This window comes from Mauremys reevesii, linkage group 3, assembly GCF_016161935.1.
Source record: "Mauremys reevesii isolate NIE-2019 linkage group 3, ASM1616193v1, whole genome shotgun sequence".
NCBI lineage: Eukaryota > Metazoa > Chordata > Testudines > Geoemydidae > Mauremys > Mauremys reevesii.
The window spans coordinates 36721061-36741978 of record NC_052625.1 but is presented as its reverse complement, the minus strand read 5'-3'; the positions used below and the strand labels follow the sequence as shown (position 1 = coordinate 36741978).

Sequence of the window (20918 nt, the reverse complement as noted above, 5' to 3'; positions counted from 1 at the left end):
ATGGAGCTTTGTTAACCTGTTTACTTCAGCGTGCATTGATATAATAGAGATTTTAATTTATATGACAGAAGAGGATGTTTCTAGATCAAAAGCTGCTGAAAGGGGTTTGATACATATAATAATCCATTAAACTGCGTGTTCAATACAGTGCATTGCATTTCATGCACTGACCTTGCTCATAAAAACTGTTGTACAAGGCTCATATGCAAGATGGCCTTTTGGGAAAAAATTGTGGCAATTTACATTCAAGATACCATGGTGTGATAACACATTCAGTGAGGTTTGTAATTTCTAGAAAAAAGGAAGGAGAACATCATATAATCAACAGAATGAAACTGCATTTCTAAAACTCACAACATTATCTGTGCTGGGACTCAGGCTTTGTCTATGCTACCAAGTTTTGTCGACTACACTTATATTGACACTGAAAAATTGACTTAATAAAAATCAGAAAAACTTGTTCACACTAGCCTCCTCTGGCAACAGATGATGTCCACATTGGGGGCACCATTATTGACAGTGTGAGCAATGCATTGTGGGTACATATCCCCCAGTGAAGGGTGAGACCTTCTGTTGTGGGAAGGTGGAGTGGGTCATGATGCATCTTGGGACCTAACTAAATGTCCCATGATGCATTGCTTTGTCCCCTAGCACTCCATGGGCTTCCAGCTTCCTTTTGTGGCATTTTTGCAATGGCCTTTCTCTGCTGTGCACCTCAGCATCTTTGTGAGAAGGGATGGATCCTGCACTGCTCTACTATGCTCCATTAAGTGTCAAGAGATATTGTGCACAGCAGTGCAGTGAATTGTGAAATCACTGACAGAGGAAGACTTACAGGCATCTAACATATTTATATATATATATGGAAGATATACCTATCTCATGGGTGAAACTGGAAGGGACCTTGAAGGTCATTGAGTCCAATCCCCTGCCTTCACTAGCAGGACCAGGAACTGTCCCTGACAGGTTGTTCCCCTCCCACATCCCTAAATGGCCCCCTCAAGGATTGAACTCATGACCCTGGGTTTAGCAGGCCACTACTCAAATCACTGAGCTATCCCTCATCACTAGATCATCTAGTCTGACATCCCACAATACACAGACCATTAAATTTCACCCAGTTACCCCTGTATGTAGCCCAGTAACTTGTGTTTGGCTAAAGCATGTCTTCTAGAAAGGCAGCGAATCTTGACCTGAAGACATCAAGAGATGGAGAATCCACCAACTCCTTTGGTAGTTTGTACCAATGGTTATTCACCTTCTCTGTCAAGTTAGACATTAGGCACAAATTTTTCAATGTGTCCATCTTTAACTTCCAATCACAGGTTCTTGTTATGCCTTTCTCTGCTAGATTAAAAAGCCTTTTATTACCAGCTATTGTGTCCCCATGTAGGTACTTCTATATCATAATCAAGTCCAATCTTTTTTGATAACAAACAGTTTGAGCTTTTAAAGTCTCGCTGTACAGCATTTTTTTTCCAGCCCTCCAATAATTTTGGATGATTGAAGTTAATTTCAAATAACAGCAACACAAGACAAACCTTGAACCTCATTAGCAAAACTGAAGCTGCATTCAGCCTTCTAGCTGTTTTAAAATAGACCAATTATGAAGGAGAATTACTGGAAATTAATGCCAACTACAGCTGCATGAATATCATGAGAAAGATTCTTTATTAAATTTAAGACTGTGCTAACCGATTTGTTTCACTCTTGTCAACTCAACCTTCATAATGCCTCAGAACACACGGTGGAGAGGAAATGAAGAGAATTTCATTGCTGAATATGTGAAAAACAGGCCTTATTTACATAGAGGTCATACTGAAGTCATAGAGATGAGAATCAGCCTATCAGCATGATTTTACCGGTTTTAGGGACCAGTGTGGAAAGGGAATGAATAACCCGCTACCAGAAAATATGCAACAAGCTTTGATCCCTTGTATATCTATAGCATAATATCTGAATATAATTGTAATACCCTAACTGTGTCATGTGTTCATGCAAACCACTTTTGAAAAGAGATTGAAAGAAGGCTACAAGCCCTGATTTGGATAAAACCGATGTGCTTGGTCTTGTTATCAGTCTAACCATATGGGAAACATAATTCACCAGCCATATTATGGAAAGTGCTATTCCGTCAGTGCACAGAAACATGAGTATTATCCATAAAATCAAATACAAAATTAAGATTCTATAACAGCACACATTACTTGTCATTGGCATCCTCATCAGCCAACATCTGTGTTTACAACTGCTTAGGCATTGAGAATGATCAGCAGGGATCAAGTGGAAGAGAGCTTCATTACTATTAACCTTTTGCTTTGGTTACAGATGATCTCCTGAAAGACACCCCTTTCCCACTAAATGCCACTAGAGTCATGGATCCATTTTCCTTCCAAATCTGGCTAAATGATCATCGTGGAGAAATAAATCAGAAGAAATCCTTGACCATGTTTGGAGACAACTTTGAGACTGAGGTAGAAGCTTTTATTTTTGTCAAGAGACATGGAAAAATGTTCAAAACCACAAATGGCAGTCAGGTACCCAACTCCCATTGGATATCACTAGGAATTAGGCAACCATTTCCATATCTGTTTTGATAATCGCCCCCACTTTTTTCTTACGTAAAATTAATAAGTAGCAAAATGCTATAAAAATTGTTCATTATACCCTCTTCATTTCAGATAATATTCTTGGCACTGAGGCCAACTTTGATTTGTTAATCATGTGATTTCTCTCTTTAATCATAAACTAGGGGAGGATAAGGGACTGGTTGATTCAGGGGATCAGCAGTGGAGGAGCCTTTCATGTCTCGATCACCAGTTCAAATGCAGTCCCACTTGAGAATAAAGTTGTTAGCATCTGGTGTCTGTTCAGCATACACAGTCCTCTACAAAGCATGTAGAAAGTAACATGTCTTCCCTGGATTACTTAGAATCACACTCAGAGATATGAGACAGTTCCAGTGACAGAAGGCATGGAAGTGCTGTCAGAGAGATCAGTGCAAACAGAAGGAATAATAAAGCTTTGGAGGAGGAAAAGGAGGACACGGAGGGCCCGATCTGCAGCCCTTTGAAGTCATTGTGAAAAATCCTACTGACTTCAACAGGCTTTGGATCAGGCCCCATGTGGCAGGAAGAGAGGGTGTTTGTTCCAAGAGTAGGAAGTGGCAAGAATAGAGATGCAAAGCTGAGAGAGGGAGGAGGCAAAAGAAACAGATAAGTGAGTATATGGAGGAGCATAAGGAGTGGCAGGTGTGATCAGTTCTCCTTTTATCAGTAGGTATCTTTAAGAGATTAGCAAATGTAATGTGAATTCCAACAGTGTACGTAAAATAATCTCGCATTCTACAAACACTTCCCCTAAAAATAAAATGTTTTACATACTGTAGGAAGATTTACATATACTTCAGTCCCTGGGATAAAATCCACGACCTTTCCCCCATTTTATGTTTTAGGCTGTAGTCTATGGAGAAGGAGTAAGTGAAGGAAGCAAAAAGAATGCTGATATCTGGATATGGCAGCTGGTAAGCGACATGCTTACGGACTAAGTGTGGGTTTGTATTTAGATCTGGAACAGCTCACTCTGCGAGAAATCTTCCTAGCCATGGGCAAAAAAAAAAAAAAAAAATGTTGATTCCTTCTCTAAAACGACTCCCTAGCCCAGGAATCACCTGTGAGTTAATTTCAAACCAACAGTCACTCATCAGTGCTTGAAAAGTAACCCTTCTTCCTCCTCTCCCATGGTGGAGTGGTCGGGGGGTCATTAGCATCCCTGGCCACATCCTGGATAGGGGTTAGATTCCTTCCAGTGTCCCTCCCCCAGATCCATGGAGGATGTACCATGGGCTGTAGCAATCTCTCCTCTGCTGTCCCTCCCCTGGCCCTACAGAGCACTTGACCTAGTTATACACATGGACTTCTGTCCTTCCCATGGAGGAATCAGATAGGGCTCTGAAGTTGATTTGCGTGGTTGTGTAACAACTTGTCTACTTGAAAGTGAAATAGTAGAGGCACTAAGGCTCAGCAGTCCTTAATTTAGAGCAGGGATCCTTAGACAGGAACTAACCTAAAGGATCCCAAAAACAAAGCAGAGATGATTTGCAGCTCAGCAGAAAAGAGAACAGAAGAAAAGTTCCCATTTACATAAGTCAGGCAGGCTGCCAGATAGTCCCACTAGTTCCTCTTCTGTTTAAATTTGCAGGGACTGACCATCAAATGCTAATTTTAAACAAAAAACCCTCAAAAGGAACTTGTGTGAACTGCTGGTAGAAGATACAGCAGGCAAGACCTTGTTAATGCTGGCAAGAGTCTGGCGTCTCAAAGTATCGCTGTCTGACAGGATAGTGATGAGTCCATTTCAGTATAAATGGGTTCCTATCAGTAATTTCTGTCAGCTCTCCATTGACTTATGAACTGCTTTTCAAATCTCAAAAAAGCAGTTTGAAAAATACTCCCGGAGTCTAGCCCTGTGATTTGCAGGGAGGCATATCGATCAGCAGGCTGTTAGGTTAGCTGCAATGAATCAGCTATGGGGAACCGGAGGGACTATGAAGTGTGAAGCCTTGTTTTTAATGTTGCTAACTGTCAGGCAGGGAAGATCTACTAAAGTTTAAACAAAGTCCACGTAGGATGGAGCAGTTTTCAAGCATTATTTCTGTGGAAATGTTAGATTTTCCTTTTTTCTTTCTGCCAGGGACAGCACATGAAGAATTAAAAGCCAACTACTTGTTCTTGTCTTTCAGGAAGGCACATCTGTTGTTACTATGGATGGTAAAACACTGAGTCTAGCTGCTGACGACAGCCTGCTCATCCCTGCCCTGTCTAGGTGAGTGCGGAACAACGGTTCTATGCATGGTTTTGGCAACAGAAGCCCCAGTTCCATACTGGGATACACAGGAGACCTGTGAACATGCCTATTTGAGCAAGGCAGCTGCACAAAACTTCTAGCAAATAGACTCATTTGCTACCTACTAGGGTGTGTGTCAACTGGCACATCAGAATATAGCCCCAATGAATACAGTATCAGCTTAGGCAATATTACTCAAACAAAGGGATGTTGAGGAGGAAATGTGGTGGCGCTGACAGGTCAGTCTAGATCCCCTCTTGAGTCAGGGGGAGAAAATAGCTCTCAGTAAAAGCAGTGGAACAACCAGAAAAAAAATGTGTGTACAGGTAAGGTGGTGGGGAGCCAGAGCCCATATCCCTCAGAAGGGGACTTCCTGAGCATGAGACCAGATCTAACTGGTGTATATGAGCACCTCCTATCTGGATGCCAGTTCAGGAGCACAGCTCTCTCCCATGTGCATTATCCTGGTGAGGAAAGGGGATCATGGCACGGCCATCCCTAAGTAGGCTGCTGACAGACAAGCCATTTGCAAGGGAGAGTTGGTGAGAAGTTTTCCAGTGGAAGATGGAACGTATTTTAGTTGGAAGAATGTCATTTTCCTGCCAACCCTTGTGAAAAGTGACACAGGCACCCAGCAGAGAAAGCACCCCTCCTCAAAAAATAAAGGATAATGCATGCACATTGGTAGGTACAGCTGGGTACAGGAAGATGATAGTGATGACTTTTTCTTTCCTGTGGAGGAACACAGCCCAAGAAAAATATTTCTGATACTGGATTTACTATATTAATATCCCATAACACTATAAACCTTGTCTGAAGACTTGAAACCATCTAATTGTGCACAGAACTACAAAGTCAGGCCACTTATCTAGTGAGCTTAGTAATCTTTTAAATATGTTTTAAATAGGATTTAATACAGAGTCATTGTGATAGATAACAGCAGAGTATACACAAAAAAAATCACATTCAATGTCGTTAATTAAGCCAAAAATCTATAATTCTATTAACATGCTGGCCACTTCCACCCAAAACACTATAAGAAGTTACATCTAAGTATTTCACTAAATACTCTGCCAGAGGGCCCCATACCCCCTTTACCTTGTTTTATAACAAGTGCTACACAGCATATTGCTACCCTTTGGCATATGCCATCTATTTGATTAAATATTTTCCTGGTAGTGTATGATCTTGTTCTATTGTCTTTATATTGTAACCTACAAAATATTTTAGTGCCATGAAGATTTTTTTTTTAAATAGTAACTATAATTTCTTAGATTTATAGAAAAATGAGGTATAAAAATGTTGTTAGAGCCTCTATTTCATCTCTTTACAGACTCAGGATTGTTTTGGCTTTGAAATCATTTTGCTTCGACCATATAACATGCTGTTTTCCATGACTACTGTTGGCCTCATTTTGTTTGTCTACTAAAGCAGAGCAAACTCTAAAGTGACTGCTTTTAATTTTGTCCTGACAATACAGTGCTGTCTCCAAACTATTCTCTATAAACATGTGATTCTTACACTCACTCACTCCTCCCTCTACTGTACCCTCCTATGGTTTTTGAACCCACTTGTCTTAAATTAGCCTCTAATCCTGCAATGTGATCAATGAGAGTGGGTCCATTTAGAATCCAATTGAAGTCAGTGGGATTAAACCTGGTTGAAAAGGTCCACCCAGGCAGATCATATTGGATTAGGACTTTTAATTGTAGTTTCTTTGGGGCAGAGGTTCTCTGACTATGCATATGGACTGCATTTAGCACACCGGACCATGATCTTGACTGTGGCCTCTGGTCAATACTGTAATAGACATTAAATAAGTAAGTAAGAGAGATGGCCCTAAACCACAATACCAGATGCAAACATTCCTGAACTTTTAGGTGTTTGAAATCCTGGTTCAGATCTGGACTTTTTTAACTAAATTCAGTGCTCAGTGGAGTTACTCTGCTGCTACCCCCATGTAACAAAGCAGAATGTAGTCCTTTACCTACTTGAATATTTCATCTGGTTTAATTTGTGTCTTGCTTCCTAAACTCACTTTTGACCTCTCTTATATCAGTGTCTGTGAAGAGTGACTCCACTGAAGTCAATGGAATTACACCAGCATGAGACCAGCATAAGTGTGATCAGAACTAGGCCCCATTATTTTCCCCTGCATTACAAATACATTAATATTTACATTATATGATCTCTCTCTGTATTTTTGAAGGTACCACTGGAAGAGAGCGGAAGGATGCATTGCTCTTTACATTACTCAAGACCCAATACGCAAAAGACCCTATGCCTAATTTCTGGGAACATAAAGTAAACATTGATGATCAAAAACTTTATCCCACATAGATAATTTTTAAGATGTTGCTGACAGGGCTGCTCAGAAACTGAATTACAGGTCTAATAAAAAGATTACAATGAAATTTTGGTTTCAAGCAATAGATCCAATTAAATGTAAAGCATGTATACTATATGCTGCATGATAAACTGACAACTATGAGCTATTTGCTTAAAACTCAGAACACTCATTATTCCAAAAGAAATGTGAAACTGATTTAAAGTAATGCAGCCAAATATACAGATTTATATACTTGATCTTGAAAGCTGAAGCTAGACAAATTCATCCTGGAAATAAGGTGTAAATTTTAACAGTGAGAGTAATGAACCATTGGAACATGTACCCAGGGTTGTGATGGATTCTCCATCACTGGCAATTTTTAAACCCAGAGTGGATGTTTTTCTAGAAGATTGGTGCTAGGAATTTGGGGGAAGTTCTATGGCCTGTGTTATACAGGAGCTCAGACTAGGTGATCACAGTGGTCCCTTCTGGCCCTGGAACCTATGAATCCCAATTACAGCAAATTAAAGACTTTTCCAAATAGGAGTCTCTTCTAGTAGCTCAAGGACTTCATGTGAGTAACGGTTCCCCACAGTGAGTCATGGGTGTGGCCCACTGTGACTACATTAAAGGATTTAGAGCTAGACCATACCTTTAAGTTACAATCATTTTGTGAGCTCACTGGTGCACATGGGAGATATGCAGCTGTCACATACACAGTCCTGTACAGACCACTGCAGTGGGGTGGAAATGAGGCCATCACCCAGTCCCCACTCGCCATTTTGTGGCATAAGAAGGGGCTGGTCCTAGGGGCTCCCCTAACACCCCTTCAGAGACTGCAGTTGTAGCTGACCCTTGATGTTCATGTTTTCAAGTAAATTAAAAGAGATCATAAAGATAACAGTACAGCTTGACCTGAGCCTATGCAAATCTGGTAGGGAACATAGCATGCATATCAAGTAATACTTCATACAACATACAGTATTGTATGTATATCAACTGATATTGTGGCAATAGGACTCTAAAGCACACAGACAGGCCTGGATTTAGTTCTCCAAATGTCAAAATCTCATTTTAAAGTGACCAGCTATTCTTTCGGAAACCTGAAAGGGATACCGTCCGCTACTCCTCACTTGATTTTAACTTTGGAAATATCGGGCATGACAAGTGGTTTTCACTGGTTTCCTCTGGGGTCTCAAAGATTTTACATGGGCCTGCATATTGGATCCTTTTACTACTGAAACATTCAACAACAAGTTAGTGAGAAAGGTGGTGTTACCAAATCTTAACATTTGTATGTTTGTGAAAGTCTCAAATTACTGTAGCTTGAATTTTTGCAATTATACTAATAATGTAAATTAAAAACAGACTGTTCCTGCCTATAGAGTTTCAGTATTTCTGCCTACCACCTACAGGGCTTATTAAACTGAGCTGTCATCTCTCTTTTATGCTATTATTCATTCCTTTGGGGAGAAGATGTCAGATGGAATGACTAACCTTAACTCCTGTGAAAGGCTCACTCTAGAAGCTTTTCCATTAGAGTACAGCAGAACCTAACTAATTCCCACTCACAACTGGGAGACCCATTGTGAATAATTGAATTTGGCTAATTAGGGTCCAGTCCTGCTGTGCTTGCACATGTGAGTAACTTTAACCACATGAATAGTCCCATTCAATTCATTGGAATTACTCATGTGACTAAAGTTATTCACATGGTTAAGCGTCTGCAGGACTATCTCCTCAGTGAGTAAGGAACAACTCCTGCTCTCACTGAGGTCAATGGGAGTTTTGGCACCGTCTTCAGACAGGATTAGCATTAGGGTTTTACCCGTAAGGTGTCGAGCATTGTAGTCAGCAGGAGCAGAGGGTGCTCAGCAGCTGGCAGGATCAGGACTTGAGTTATCAAACAAGTAAAGCAAGATAATAAAATATGCTTGAGCCTGCTCAAGCCTGGGAGAAAGATTAAGCCCTGTATGTACCTTTTTAGATATTGTAATGTTTTACATTATTTTCATTATAGTGTTTACAAGTATATAAGGAAGTTACTTCAGTCTTCTTTTATACCAACAATGGAGCCAGATCCTCCACTGATGCAAATTAGTATAACTTTATTGAAGTCTGTGGAGTTATGCCATTTATACCAGTTGTCCAATTAAGTCTTAATTATATAAGTAAATGTGTTAAAATGTGGGAACAATTAGAAAGAGTGCTGATTGGCACGATTCTACTGTACATCAGCATCTGATCATAACAGCCTGGTCCCACTAAGCAACCACTGCGATAAAAAGGAGTAATCTCAGGCACAATAAGGAAGTCACGAGTACTCACCAACGTTTTCCAGTCTATTGGAACAGGCACAGCGAGAAAATCTTCAGTGGGAGAAGCATATGTTTGGCCCAGTGAAATTAAAATGCAGTACAATTTGAACCAATAAAAAGAAATCACTCTCTGTGCAACATGTAGAATTCACTGATAAATAGTGGAGCCTGATTTTAAAAAGCACTGGATACTTTTATCATTAAGAACATGTTTACTTGAGCTATGACTGGGTTAAGAGTAACCAAACCTCATGTTTCAGTGCATAAACTGGTCACTTGTAAAGGATCAGGAAAGAAGTCCTCCTCCTTGAGCAACAATACAAGCATTGGTGAATTTTATTGCTTCCTCTGAAGCAGGGGTAGTCAATAGGTGGACAGTGGGCCAAATTTGGACCACCAGATGCCTTTGAATGGGCCCCCAAACCTTTTTATTTACTACTTATTTTTTCATTTTCTTCTTCTCTGGAGTCTGGACCTTGACTATACCTTGACCAAGAAATTTGGACCTTGACAAAAAAAATAATTGACTATCCCTGGGTTCTGAAGTGTCAGGTTGCAGACCCTACCCGAAGTAGGATATCAGACCAGTCGGCTCAGTGTTCAGAAAATCTGCACTGTAGCAGAATCTTTGTCCTCCTCCACGCTAAGAGCTGTAGGTTTACTCACACATGGTTAATAGGTCTTACTCTTAGGCTATGTCTACACTAGAGAGCTTATAGCAGCACAGCTGTACCGATGCAGCTGCACTGCTGTAAGATCTCTCGTGTAGCCACTCTATGCCAGCAGGAGAGAGCGCTCTTCCCTCGACATAATTAAACCACGCCCAACGAGTGGCAGCAAATATGTTGGCTGAAGAAGCTCTCCCACCGACATAGCACTGTCCACACTGGTGCTTATGTTGGTGTAAATGATGTCGCTTGGGAGTGTGTGTTTTTTTCTCACCTCTGAGTGACATAAGTTATACAGACATAAGTGGTAGAGAAGATATGGCCTAAATGTTGTATAGTGGAAGAAGTAGCCTCCCATTTTATAGAGTTAAAAATGCTCATTGTACAGTGCTTTCAGCTCCCCACCCACACTCGCTTTATGGAACAGATGCATAGAAAACAACTTTCCCATTCACATTAAGAGAGAAATTGAGTTATCTATGCATTTTAAGAGGTTCTTACAAAACATTGCAGTGTTCATAAGAGCTTGTACTTCCTACACGGATTTTTTTCTGGGGTTTTTGTGGCTACCAACCTAGACTGCATTTGAAGGAACAAATTCAAATTAGTTCCAGTCGTTAAGATTGTCAATCATGGTTTATTTCTAATTGAAGACACAAATAGTGGTGGAACTATTCCTTAACAGCACAACTTTCAAAATAAGAGCTGGTCAGACTCAAAGTAAATGCATAAGCTGAATTGACTTAAAAGGAGTAACTAAAGGGCGAGTTAAATTTCACACTATATCTCAGAAACAAAGATGGCTGCAAAGACAGGATGCAACCAAGCTAGCTAGTGGAAGTACAAACTGAGCTAGCCAATCAAAGACATTCAGCAAGTCTAAAGGCACAATCCAAAACCCACAGAAGTCAATAGCAAGGCTCCCACTGATTTTGTTGAGTTTTTGATGGAGGCCTGACTCAAAGTTAGAAAAAGGATTCAACATAAAATGTCAGGGTTGGAAGGGACCTCAGGAGGTCATCTACTCCAACCTCCTGCTCAAAGCAGGACCAATCCTCAGACAGATTTTTGCCCCCTCCATGATTGAACTTATTGACCTTGGGTTTAGCAGGCCAATGCTCAAACCACTGAGCTATTTCTCCCCCCATATTGTACTTGGGCCTGCTAGGTGCTAAACAGCCTCAACTTCCATTGTAATCCTTGTGAGTTGAGGACATGTAGCACTTCACAGGAATGCTCAGCACCTTTGCAGGATCAAGCACTGAAATAAATTTCAGAGCAGCAGCCTTGCTAGTTTGTGCCAACTCTAAGATGCTAATTAAGAGAAAAAAAACTTTTGTAGTGATAATCAAGATAGCCCATTAGAGTTGATAGGACAACTCCCAACTTTTCCTGTTCTTGTTGTGTATATCTATATCTATATCTTTACTATATGTTCCATTCTATGCATCCGATGAAGTGGGCTGTAGCCCATGAAAGCTTATGCTCAAATAAATTTGTTAGTCTAAGGTGCCACAAGTACTCCTGTTCTTTTTGTGAAAGCGGTGTTGTACTTTGGTTACAGCAAAAAGGCTGAGAGTCAGGACTCAGGAGATCTTGGCTCTGTTCCTATTCTGTGACCAACTGAGGGTGTATAACCTTGATTTTCTAAGTGCAGGTACTCCACCCATACCAGAGTGGCCCCCAGTGCATTTCTGAATAAAATTTTGTCCACCCTGCAGTGTGACCCCAAATGTACAGTGCACGGGAGGTCAAAAGCGTGGGAACACCATTCCCCCATGTTCCTGCTCTATTAAAGTAAAGTATTACCACCGTCACTCAGAAACAGCTAGTACCTGGTTTGGAGTTGCAATGAAAAATTTGAGGATATCCTCGGTATATCTGAGTAAAACAGAATGATTGGAATTGTATAATTCTCATCCAGAGCAATAATGCATTCATTCAGATGTCTTAGTTTGACTGCTGGATTTAAAAATAGTTTATTTAAAAGACAGAAAGCCAAATATAAAGCTTGTAACAGATAAAGCCTGTGTGTTTCACTTCCAGTAGATGTGACCTCTTATACAGTACTTGTACTTTAGCTTTTATAGTTTGGGGACAGATCTGAAGCATCCAGTACTGCCAGACTTAATTTAAAAATTGGCAGATGTTAATATAAAGCTTGAAGTTTCAATTTATAATTTCAAGAGGTTAAGAGGGGGAAAAAACACACACAAAAAACAACTGAAGCCGTTTACAGTTAATAGACCTGGCACAATTTATACTAAGAATTCCAAAGACAGCAGTGCATTGAAAAATTGAACTGGTGATATAGCAAATAAGTTTTGCAAAGGAAATGCAGACTCAATAAAGGCTCCAAATTCCTTTACAGACGGCATTTGACTCCAGTTAAGAGCCATCATATTTTTGCTACTAGGGAGGTGCTCTATTGGAGGTGCTGAGGGGAAAGGGGAACATACTTGCACACATGGTAGTTGTGTCCAGGAATTAGATGGTTTTGGGCAGAAAATATTAAAGAGATTCATCTGATAACAAAATGTCAGCTTCCTAGAGATGCCCAACCTGCTTACTTAATGCTCCAGCCAAGGATTAGCATTTGAAACAGAACGACAAAATTAATTCCTTTCTTAGTGTTAGCAGCTAGCTAGTGGAAGTACAAAATGTATTGCACATTGGTGGAAAAATTGGACCCCCTCCTCCTATGGAACTGTGATAGAATAAAATACGAACTGTTCTTGTAAGGGAACAGCTTCCATGCCAAGTACGTACACAAGAGAAATGCCAAACAAGAGCACAGGTATTTAGAAATTTGGTCACCCTCTCTAGAGTACTCAGAGGAGGATAGCTCACTAGCCAGCAAGCCAGAATTTTTATCCATATTCTTTGACTATTAACTTGATTCAGAACAAATAATGTAAGATGTAACTGTGACGGGTTGGGTCACAGAAACTGCCAACACTACTTCTGCCCCTGCTTTCCCTGCCAGCTCAGGACTCCAGCACCCTGTCTTGCTGAGCCAGACACACCCATCTGCTCCAACAAAGACCCAGGGTCTGAACCACGTGCCCCAAAGCTGCAGACTTAACTGAAAGCAGCTAACAGAAGTGTTCTCATCTTTAACACTCAGATGCCCAACTCCCAATGGGGTCTAAAACCCAAATAAATCTGTTTTACCCTGTATAAAGCTTATACAGGGTAAACTCATGAATTGTTCACCCTCAATAACACTGAAAGAGATATGCGCAGCTGTTTGCCCTCCCCGCCGCCGGTATTAACACATACTCTGAATTAATTAATAAGTAAAAAGAGAGATTTTATTAAATACAGAAAATAGGATTTAAGTGGTTCCAAGTAGTAAAAGACAGAACAAAATGAATTATCAAGTAAAATAAAATAGAGCATGCAAGTCTATGTCTAAGAAACTGAATACAAATAACACCTCACCAGTTCCAGTAAACTTCCTTTTACAGATTAGTCTCCTGCTAGTCTGGGTCCAGCAATCACTCACACGCCTCTGTTGTTGTCCTTTGTTTCAGTTTCTTTCAAGTATCCTGGGGGTGGAGAGGCTGTCTTTAGCCAGCTGAAGACAAAATGGAGGGGTCTCCCACAGGTTTAAATAGACCTCTCTCTTGTGGGTGGAAACCCTCTCCTCTCTCTTATGCAAAGTCCAGCTCCAAGATGGAGTTTTGGAGTCACACGGGCAAGCCACACATCCAGGCATGACTCAGAACTACAGGTAGCAGCCATTGTTCACATGCTACCTTGAATGTCCTCAAGTAGACATCTTATGTGGATTGGAGCATTCCAAGATCCATTGTTCCTTAAGTGCTTCTTGACTGGAATTTGCAAAGTTGAGCGCCCATTCTAAAGAAGCTGAACAAGTGCCTTACAAAACTTACTTAGAAATCAAGTATACAGCAAATATCCATAACTTCAAGTACAAACATGATATATATGTACAAATAGGATGAATAGATTCAGTAGACCATAATCTTTACAAGAGATATGTTACATGGCACATGTAGCATAAAATATATTCCAGTTATGTTATATTCCTGTAAAGCATTAGGGGATACATCATCACAGCAACTTTGCCATAATAAAGTTAAAAACACAAAAGGAACAATAGAATGGATACATTTAATCAGATGCAGAGGTTCCATCAATTATAATAGTGCCATCGGTATCTGTGTCTTGGTAAACAATATACAGTGGAGGTAATCAAAACACAGTCCTGCTTTGGTAAGTTTATTATGAGACTGTAGGACCACTGGTTGTCTACCTCTTAGTCTGGCAGAGAGTTTCCCACAGGATGACTACACTTGTTGGGAACCTTTCCTGTACTGAAGAAGAAGAAAGTCCAAGCAGGAACAATCCAGCGGGCAATTATTGGGTGAACACCACTATTTTAACATCAGCGTGAGTGTCTGAACTGAGTTTTCGGAGTTCAGTCACCCTCCCCCAGGTCATTCTTACCCTTCACTCTGGGAAGGAATTGGTGAGTGTTAAATGAAATTGAATGTATCTAAAATAAAAGCTCCATAAACAAGGCTTGGATTCCATTCAAACCCTTAGGTGTTGGCTTATTCCCAAAGCTATGAAGGTGAACTACATCATTCAAAACAAATAGCTTCGAAGTGTGAATACACCTGTTTGATTTAACAAGCTGTGTGCTCATTTCAGTGCTGCTGGCTGTACTGACCTTGTCTTTCAACAATGCATCTGTGGACTGGAAAGGAGGAGAGCTTGTTAGCAGTTGGGCAGGGAGCCGTAGGAAAGAGAAAATGAGCAGAGATTTCAGTTATCACTTGCAGCCATGAACCAGCATGGACCTATAACAGCAAACTGAAGGTGTGACATGGGGAGATACAAGTTATGCTAGAGGTGATGATAAATTAAAACACCATGGTAGCCACAAAGGGCATGATCCAAAATACACTGCCATTGACATCATTGTTTTGCATCAGGCCAATAAGAGGAAACAAGAGAACTGATCCTTTTCCCTCTTTTGCATAGAATCAAAGCCACAGTCCTAGAAAGATAGAAATGTAGGGCTGGGAAAAAACGCAAGAGTTCGTCTTTTCCACAGCCCTGCGCAGAGGCAGAACCAAATAAACCTCAACAATCCCTGACAGATTATTAGCGATTTTCAGGACTGGGTTAGTCAATGACAGGGGTTCCACAACTTCCCTTGGAAGCCTATTCCATAGCTTAACTAAAGGATCTTAAATCTCCCTTGCTGCAAATGAAGCTGATTACTTTTATCCTTCCTTCAGTGGCTATGGAGAACAATTGATCACTCTCCTCTTTATAACAGCCCTTGATGTATTTGAATACTGTTATCTAGTCCTCCCCCCAGTCATCTTTTCTCAAGGTTAAACATGCCCCGTTTTTTTAAACCTTTCCTCACAGGTCAGGTTTTCTAAACCTTTTGTTGCTCTCCTCTGGACTCTCTCCAGTTTTTCCCACATCCTTCAACTATGACACCCAGAATTGGACACAGTACTGAGGCCTCACTAATGCAGAGTAGAGTGGGACAATTACCTCCCACGCTTTACATACAATACCCTTATTGATAAACCCCAGAATTATATTTGCCCTTTCGATAACAGCAGAACTACCTCCTACCCAGTTATTCCTATTTTGTATTAGTGCGTTTGATTTTTGATTCCTAAGTGCAGTACTTTACACTTGTCTTTAATGAAATTCCTCTTGTTGATTTCAGACCAGTCTCCAGTTTGTCAGGGTAGTTTTGAATTCTAGTCCTGTCCTCCAAAGTGCTAGCAAACCTCCTAACTTGGTGTGATCCACACATTTCATAAGCATACTCTCCACCCCACTATCCAAGTCATTCTTGAAAACATTGACCAGCACAAGACCCAGGACAAAACACTGGCACCCAGTAGATATATCCTCCCAGTTTGTCAGTGAACCATTGATCACCCTCTGATTATGTTATTTCGACCATTTATGCACCCACCTTATAGTAAGTATCAGAGACCACATTTCCCTAGTTTGCTTATGAGACTGAGCCTCTTTCAGGTATGCTTCCAGTTTAGAGGACATAGGTCATCTCTTCAGTGACCAGAAACAAACACGCATGATTTGGTGAAAAATTTGAAATGACAAAATAAAAACAAGCCCAGACATTTTGCAGAAAACCCATGAAGATTCCTATTGTTCATTTTTTACTATTCAGCAAACATTTTCAGATACTAAATACATCTGGTAAAATTTGTATTGATTTTCAAAGGAGACAACCAAAAATTGACCAAAATTCAATATGCTGTTTGCTGAACACTACTGGACCAGCTTTACTGTAAGGCGAGAGATGTGTGTGTGGGGGGGGGGGGGTACGTATTGTCTGCTAGTGGCAGATGATTTATAAACCATAGTAATAAACTCTACTAATAATAAACCCTACTGTTTTAACACTAAATGTCACTGAAAATGCTTAGCAAGGTACATTCATCCCTGAAGAGTGTACAAGTCTCCATTGGGGTCTGTCTCAGATGGACTCACTAAACAAAGCTCATGGTATGAAGCAGGGATTCTGCAGACCCACAGATCCAGTCTAAGGAGGTGGTGAAGCCATGTGGCTTACTTTGGAGGAAGTGTGAGACCCCTTGAGGGTCTGGCACACTGAGAAGGTTCCTCCTAGAGACTGCTCCAAAGATAGGGCCATAGCTCTGACCCTCTGGATCTGTGACAATCCTTTACCTCTTTCCTGTTTGGGTGCCACAGTGTGTGCCATACGTTGTGTTACAGAGTATATATGGCATTCTGAGCATCTTCACCTAATAATTAGTTTCTCTAAGTACCAGTAAGTTTTATGCCAGAGCACATGTTAAGCTTTTTCCTCAAATCGCATTTGCTGCATTATAATTTAATAAGAGATAGAAAGAACTGATAGCAAAGGCCACATTTATGGCAGACATAGGATGTATTTTGAAGTGCTTTGATGGAGCAGTTACCTATGTGTTCTCTGGGGGCTGGATGCATTCCATCCACATATACTGCCAGACAAGAGGAAAAGCAGAGAACATTGCTGAGCAGCATGGCAAGGTGACTGCAGGGTGCTCCACCTAAAGGACCTCAGAACCTCAGAAATATGCCATGTAGGGGCAGGAGGTGGTTTAACCTATAGGAAATTTACAGTGAAAGATTAACTTATTTATCTTGTCTCTCCCATATCCTGGGAGCAACAAAGCTACAACCAGGCAAACAAAAAAATGTATTCCACAGCAGCACTGATTCTCCCTGCAAGCTTCCACTCTTCCAGAGGGAAGCAAGATGCAGGCTCAGAAAGCCTGGCAGGGGAGCCTATGCACACACAGTTTTAAAAGTGAATACAGTGCTGGTGAAAGATGCCAGAATGATAGCCTTGGAGAGGGAAGTCCTTTTTTTAATCCACAGAACAGGCAGTGTGGACTTCTAAGGATGCATCTACACAGGATAAAAAACCTGCGGCTGGCCCAGGTTAACTGATTTGGGCTCAAGGGGCTTGGGCTGTGGGGCTAAAAAACTGCTGTGCTGCTCAGGGTCAGACTGGAGCCTGAGATCTGGGACACTGCAAGGGGGGAGGGTCCCAGAGCTTGGGCTCCAGCGCAAGCCTGAACAGCACAGCAATTGTTAGCCTGAGCCCCACAAGCCCGAGTCAACTGACCCGAGCCAGACATAGGGTATGTCTACACAGGGATAAAAAACCTAAGTGGCAGTGAAAGCTTCCCCACACCTACCAATGGGTCTCCACCTGACCACGAGGGATCCACCATTAGTACTGTCCCCGTGCTCATTTCATCACTGATCTCTTGGCTGAGGCTGTCAAGAAGTGTGCCAGGTTTCTATTACGTGGACAACTGTCTGCTGGGAACTGGACTGAGATAAATAAATTATATTTCACATGGGCCAGGGAACAGCCATCTTCAGCTCTCCTTGCTCACTAGAACTGGTATTTTTCACAGGCATCAAGATTCACACACACACACTAAAATATTCTGAGAAACTGGGCTTCTTGGTTTATTTTCTACAAGTATTTGCACATCATTGTAGTGTTTCATTAAACTATTTATTTTCCGTATACAAATTTTGAATCATTTTGCATATAAATGATTTTCTTTTGTATCTATATTGGACCAAATTATGTTCAGTCATAATGGTGTTACCCTAGATTTACACTACAATAACTGACAGCAGAATTTGGCTCGAATCTTTTCCTCCTACCCCCCACGCCACCCCACCACACAGCTAAAGAACATCATACTGGTTGAAAAAGCTCAGCACATGGAGACAAATTAGATTAAACACACACAGGGTATATCAAGTTAAATGTGCTGTTTCTAATGTCCTGTGAGTTGTAGCTTTACTCTAATTGCAAACCCAATACAAGACAAAATTAAAGCAGCCTAAGTATTACTCTATTATGAAATCTCTGGTTCAGGGCCGGTGCAACCATTTAGGTGACCTAGGTGGTCACCTAGGGCGCTGGGATTTGGGGGGCACCATTTTCTTTGACAGCAACTGCGGCGGCTGGATCTTCGGCCGCCCCGGTCGCTGCCGGCATTTAGGCGGAGGGAGCTGGGTCAGGGGAGCGCGGGGAGGGCTGCCTACAGCAAATAAGGGGGGGGGCGGCATGCAGGGGAACTCCCCGCCTCAGCTCACCCCTGCCCCGCCTCCTCCCCGAGCACACCTAAGCTGATTGGCACCGCAAGCCTGGGAGGTGGGAGAAGTGAAGCAGCGATGGCGTGCTTGGGGTGCTCGTGCGTGGAGCAGGGGTGAGCTGGGGTGGGGGGAATGCCTGAGGGCAGAGGGAGGAGCTGCCGCGAGGGGGCTCAGGGCAGGGACACGGGCGGGAGCGCAAGGTGGAAGTTTCGCCTAGGGCACGAAACATCCTTGCACCAGCCCTGCTCTGGTTACGGCTACATTTGTCTTTGCAGCACTACTAGAAGCTATTAACCTTGCTCAATGGAAAAGTGACAGCTTCCAGGATGGTAAGACCTTAAGGAGACTGACTGGCTGGACACAGAATCATAGAAGATAAGGGTTGGAAGAGACCTCAGGAGGTCATCTAGTCCAACCCCTGCTCAAAAGCAGGACCAACCCCAACTAAATCATCCCAGCCAGGACTTCGTTAAGCCAGGTCCTAAAAAACTCTCTAAGGATGGAGATTCCACCACCTCCGTAGGTAACCCACTCCAGTGCTTCATCACCCTCCTAGTGAAATAGTGTTTCCTAATATCCAACCTAGACCTCCCACACTGCTCCTTGTTCTGTCATCTGCCACCACTGAGAACACCCTAGCTCCATCCTCTAGAGCACGAGTTAGGACAGCAATGAAAATACAATTAAGAAAATAATTCTTGTTCTTTTGGAATCTGTTTGAGTGCTTTGTAATTGGATCAGGTTTGTTAGAGAAGAGGTAATATAAGAGGAAGGAATTTTATACCAATAATGTGACCCATATTCATTTTTTATAGAAGTCTAACAAACAGAAATGTAAAAGTACAACTTGTGAAAATAATGTTTCAGTGAATTAGGAGTTAAAACTAGCTTCCTTAATTCACTTATGGAGTTGTCTTCAAATAAACATAGTCCCTAGGACCTCACTTTCATTTATCCTATGTCAAACTCTTTAGAAGATGATGTTGGGAAAGGGGCAAGTAGCTCTTCCACATACATCTCATTTCTTACCTGCTCCCACTTGGGTGTCTGACCTTGTGTTTGGGAAAAGAATAGAAATTATCCTGTTTGAAATTATCTGCCATGAGGTCTTAGTCAAGAAGGTTCATGCTGTGTGGATTTCTATGGCAACTACTGAAAGTCACATAAGTGTACGGTTCTTAAATATAGAGTCCGTGGAGATGATTAGGTACAGCACTAACTCCACAAACATCACTCCGGCACTGGGGATATTCCCCAGGGGCTGGATAAACTGTTGTTTGTCTCCTCTATAGTGGCTGAGCTGAGAACCAGGTCCTGTTTTATTATAGGAAATGTATCATGCTTCACAAGAGACAACATTATATAGCAAAAATAACTGCCTACATTCTCTAGTTATAGTCCATGAGCCACACTCATGAAAGGAGACAGAGCCAAATGCTATGGAGCATTTCTTCTAAGGCTGTGTCTACACTAGAGACAGATGCAGCTGTGCCGCTGTAAGATCTCTCACGTAGCAGCTCTATGCCGATGGAAAAAAGCTCTCCCAGTGACCTAATTAAACCATCTCTGCCGAGCGGCCCTAGCTATGTCAGCGAGAGAAGCTCTCTCTCCGACACAGCGCTTTGCACACTACCACATATGCCGGAGAAACTTATGTTGCTCAAGGGGGTGATTTTTCACACCCCTGAGCGACATAAGTTTTGTCGACATAAGTGGAAGTGTGGTTATGGCTTAAGTCCATTGCAATTTGGGTGCAGGGGAGCCACAAAGGTGCATGTAAGGTTCAAAAAGTATTTGCCAGATACTTTGGACAAATAAAACACTTCGCAGGACCTGGAGCAGTTCACAAATAATTTGCTAACTAAAAGGGGGCTAAATTAGGTATAAACATTGGGCTAGAAGCCAGTATGCCTCACCCCCTGCCCCAATGGATGTAGAGCCAGTGTAGCCAGCCCCTACATCATCTCCCACCGCAGCCTTCATTGTAGTGGGGATTTGGGGTGGGGGTGGGGGGACGCAGGAAGTAGGAATGCTCCAGCAATACTTGTGTTGTCCAGTAGTCACTAAGGTCTTATCTGTGTGGTGACATAATGCACA

At 41.7% G+C, this 20918-nt stretch overlaps 1 protein-coding gene across 7 annotated transcripts in view; it reads left to right on the top strand.

The window, feature by feature from the left end:
- Positions 1 to 19175, top strand: part of HAAO (3-hydroxyanthranilate 3,4-dioxygenase) — an 87476-nt gene extending 68301 nt beyond the window's left edge. For 5 of the 7 annotated variants that reach the window (XM_039532800.1, XM_039532799.1, XM_039532801.1 and 2 more), the window contains exons 8-11: positions 2329 to 2474; positions 3455 to 3523; positions 4742 to 4824; positions 7055 to 7512. In XM_039532800.1, the coding sequence (XP_039388734.1) occupies positions 2329 to 2474; positions 3455 to 3523; positions 4742 to 4824; positions 7055 to 7133 (377 nt within the window). In that variant the 3' untranslated portion in view covers positions 7134 to 7512. Of the gene's footprint in view, positions 1 to 2328; positions 2475 to 3454; positions 3524 to 4741; positions 4825 to 6904; positions 7032 to 7054; positions 7513 to 19096 lie in introns of those variants that run through there. The other 2 variants (XM_039532802.1, XM_039532803.1) reach the window with 2 other exon arrangements.
- Positions 19176 to 20918: the final 1743 nt, after the last annotated feature.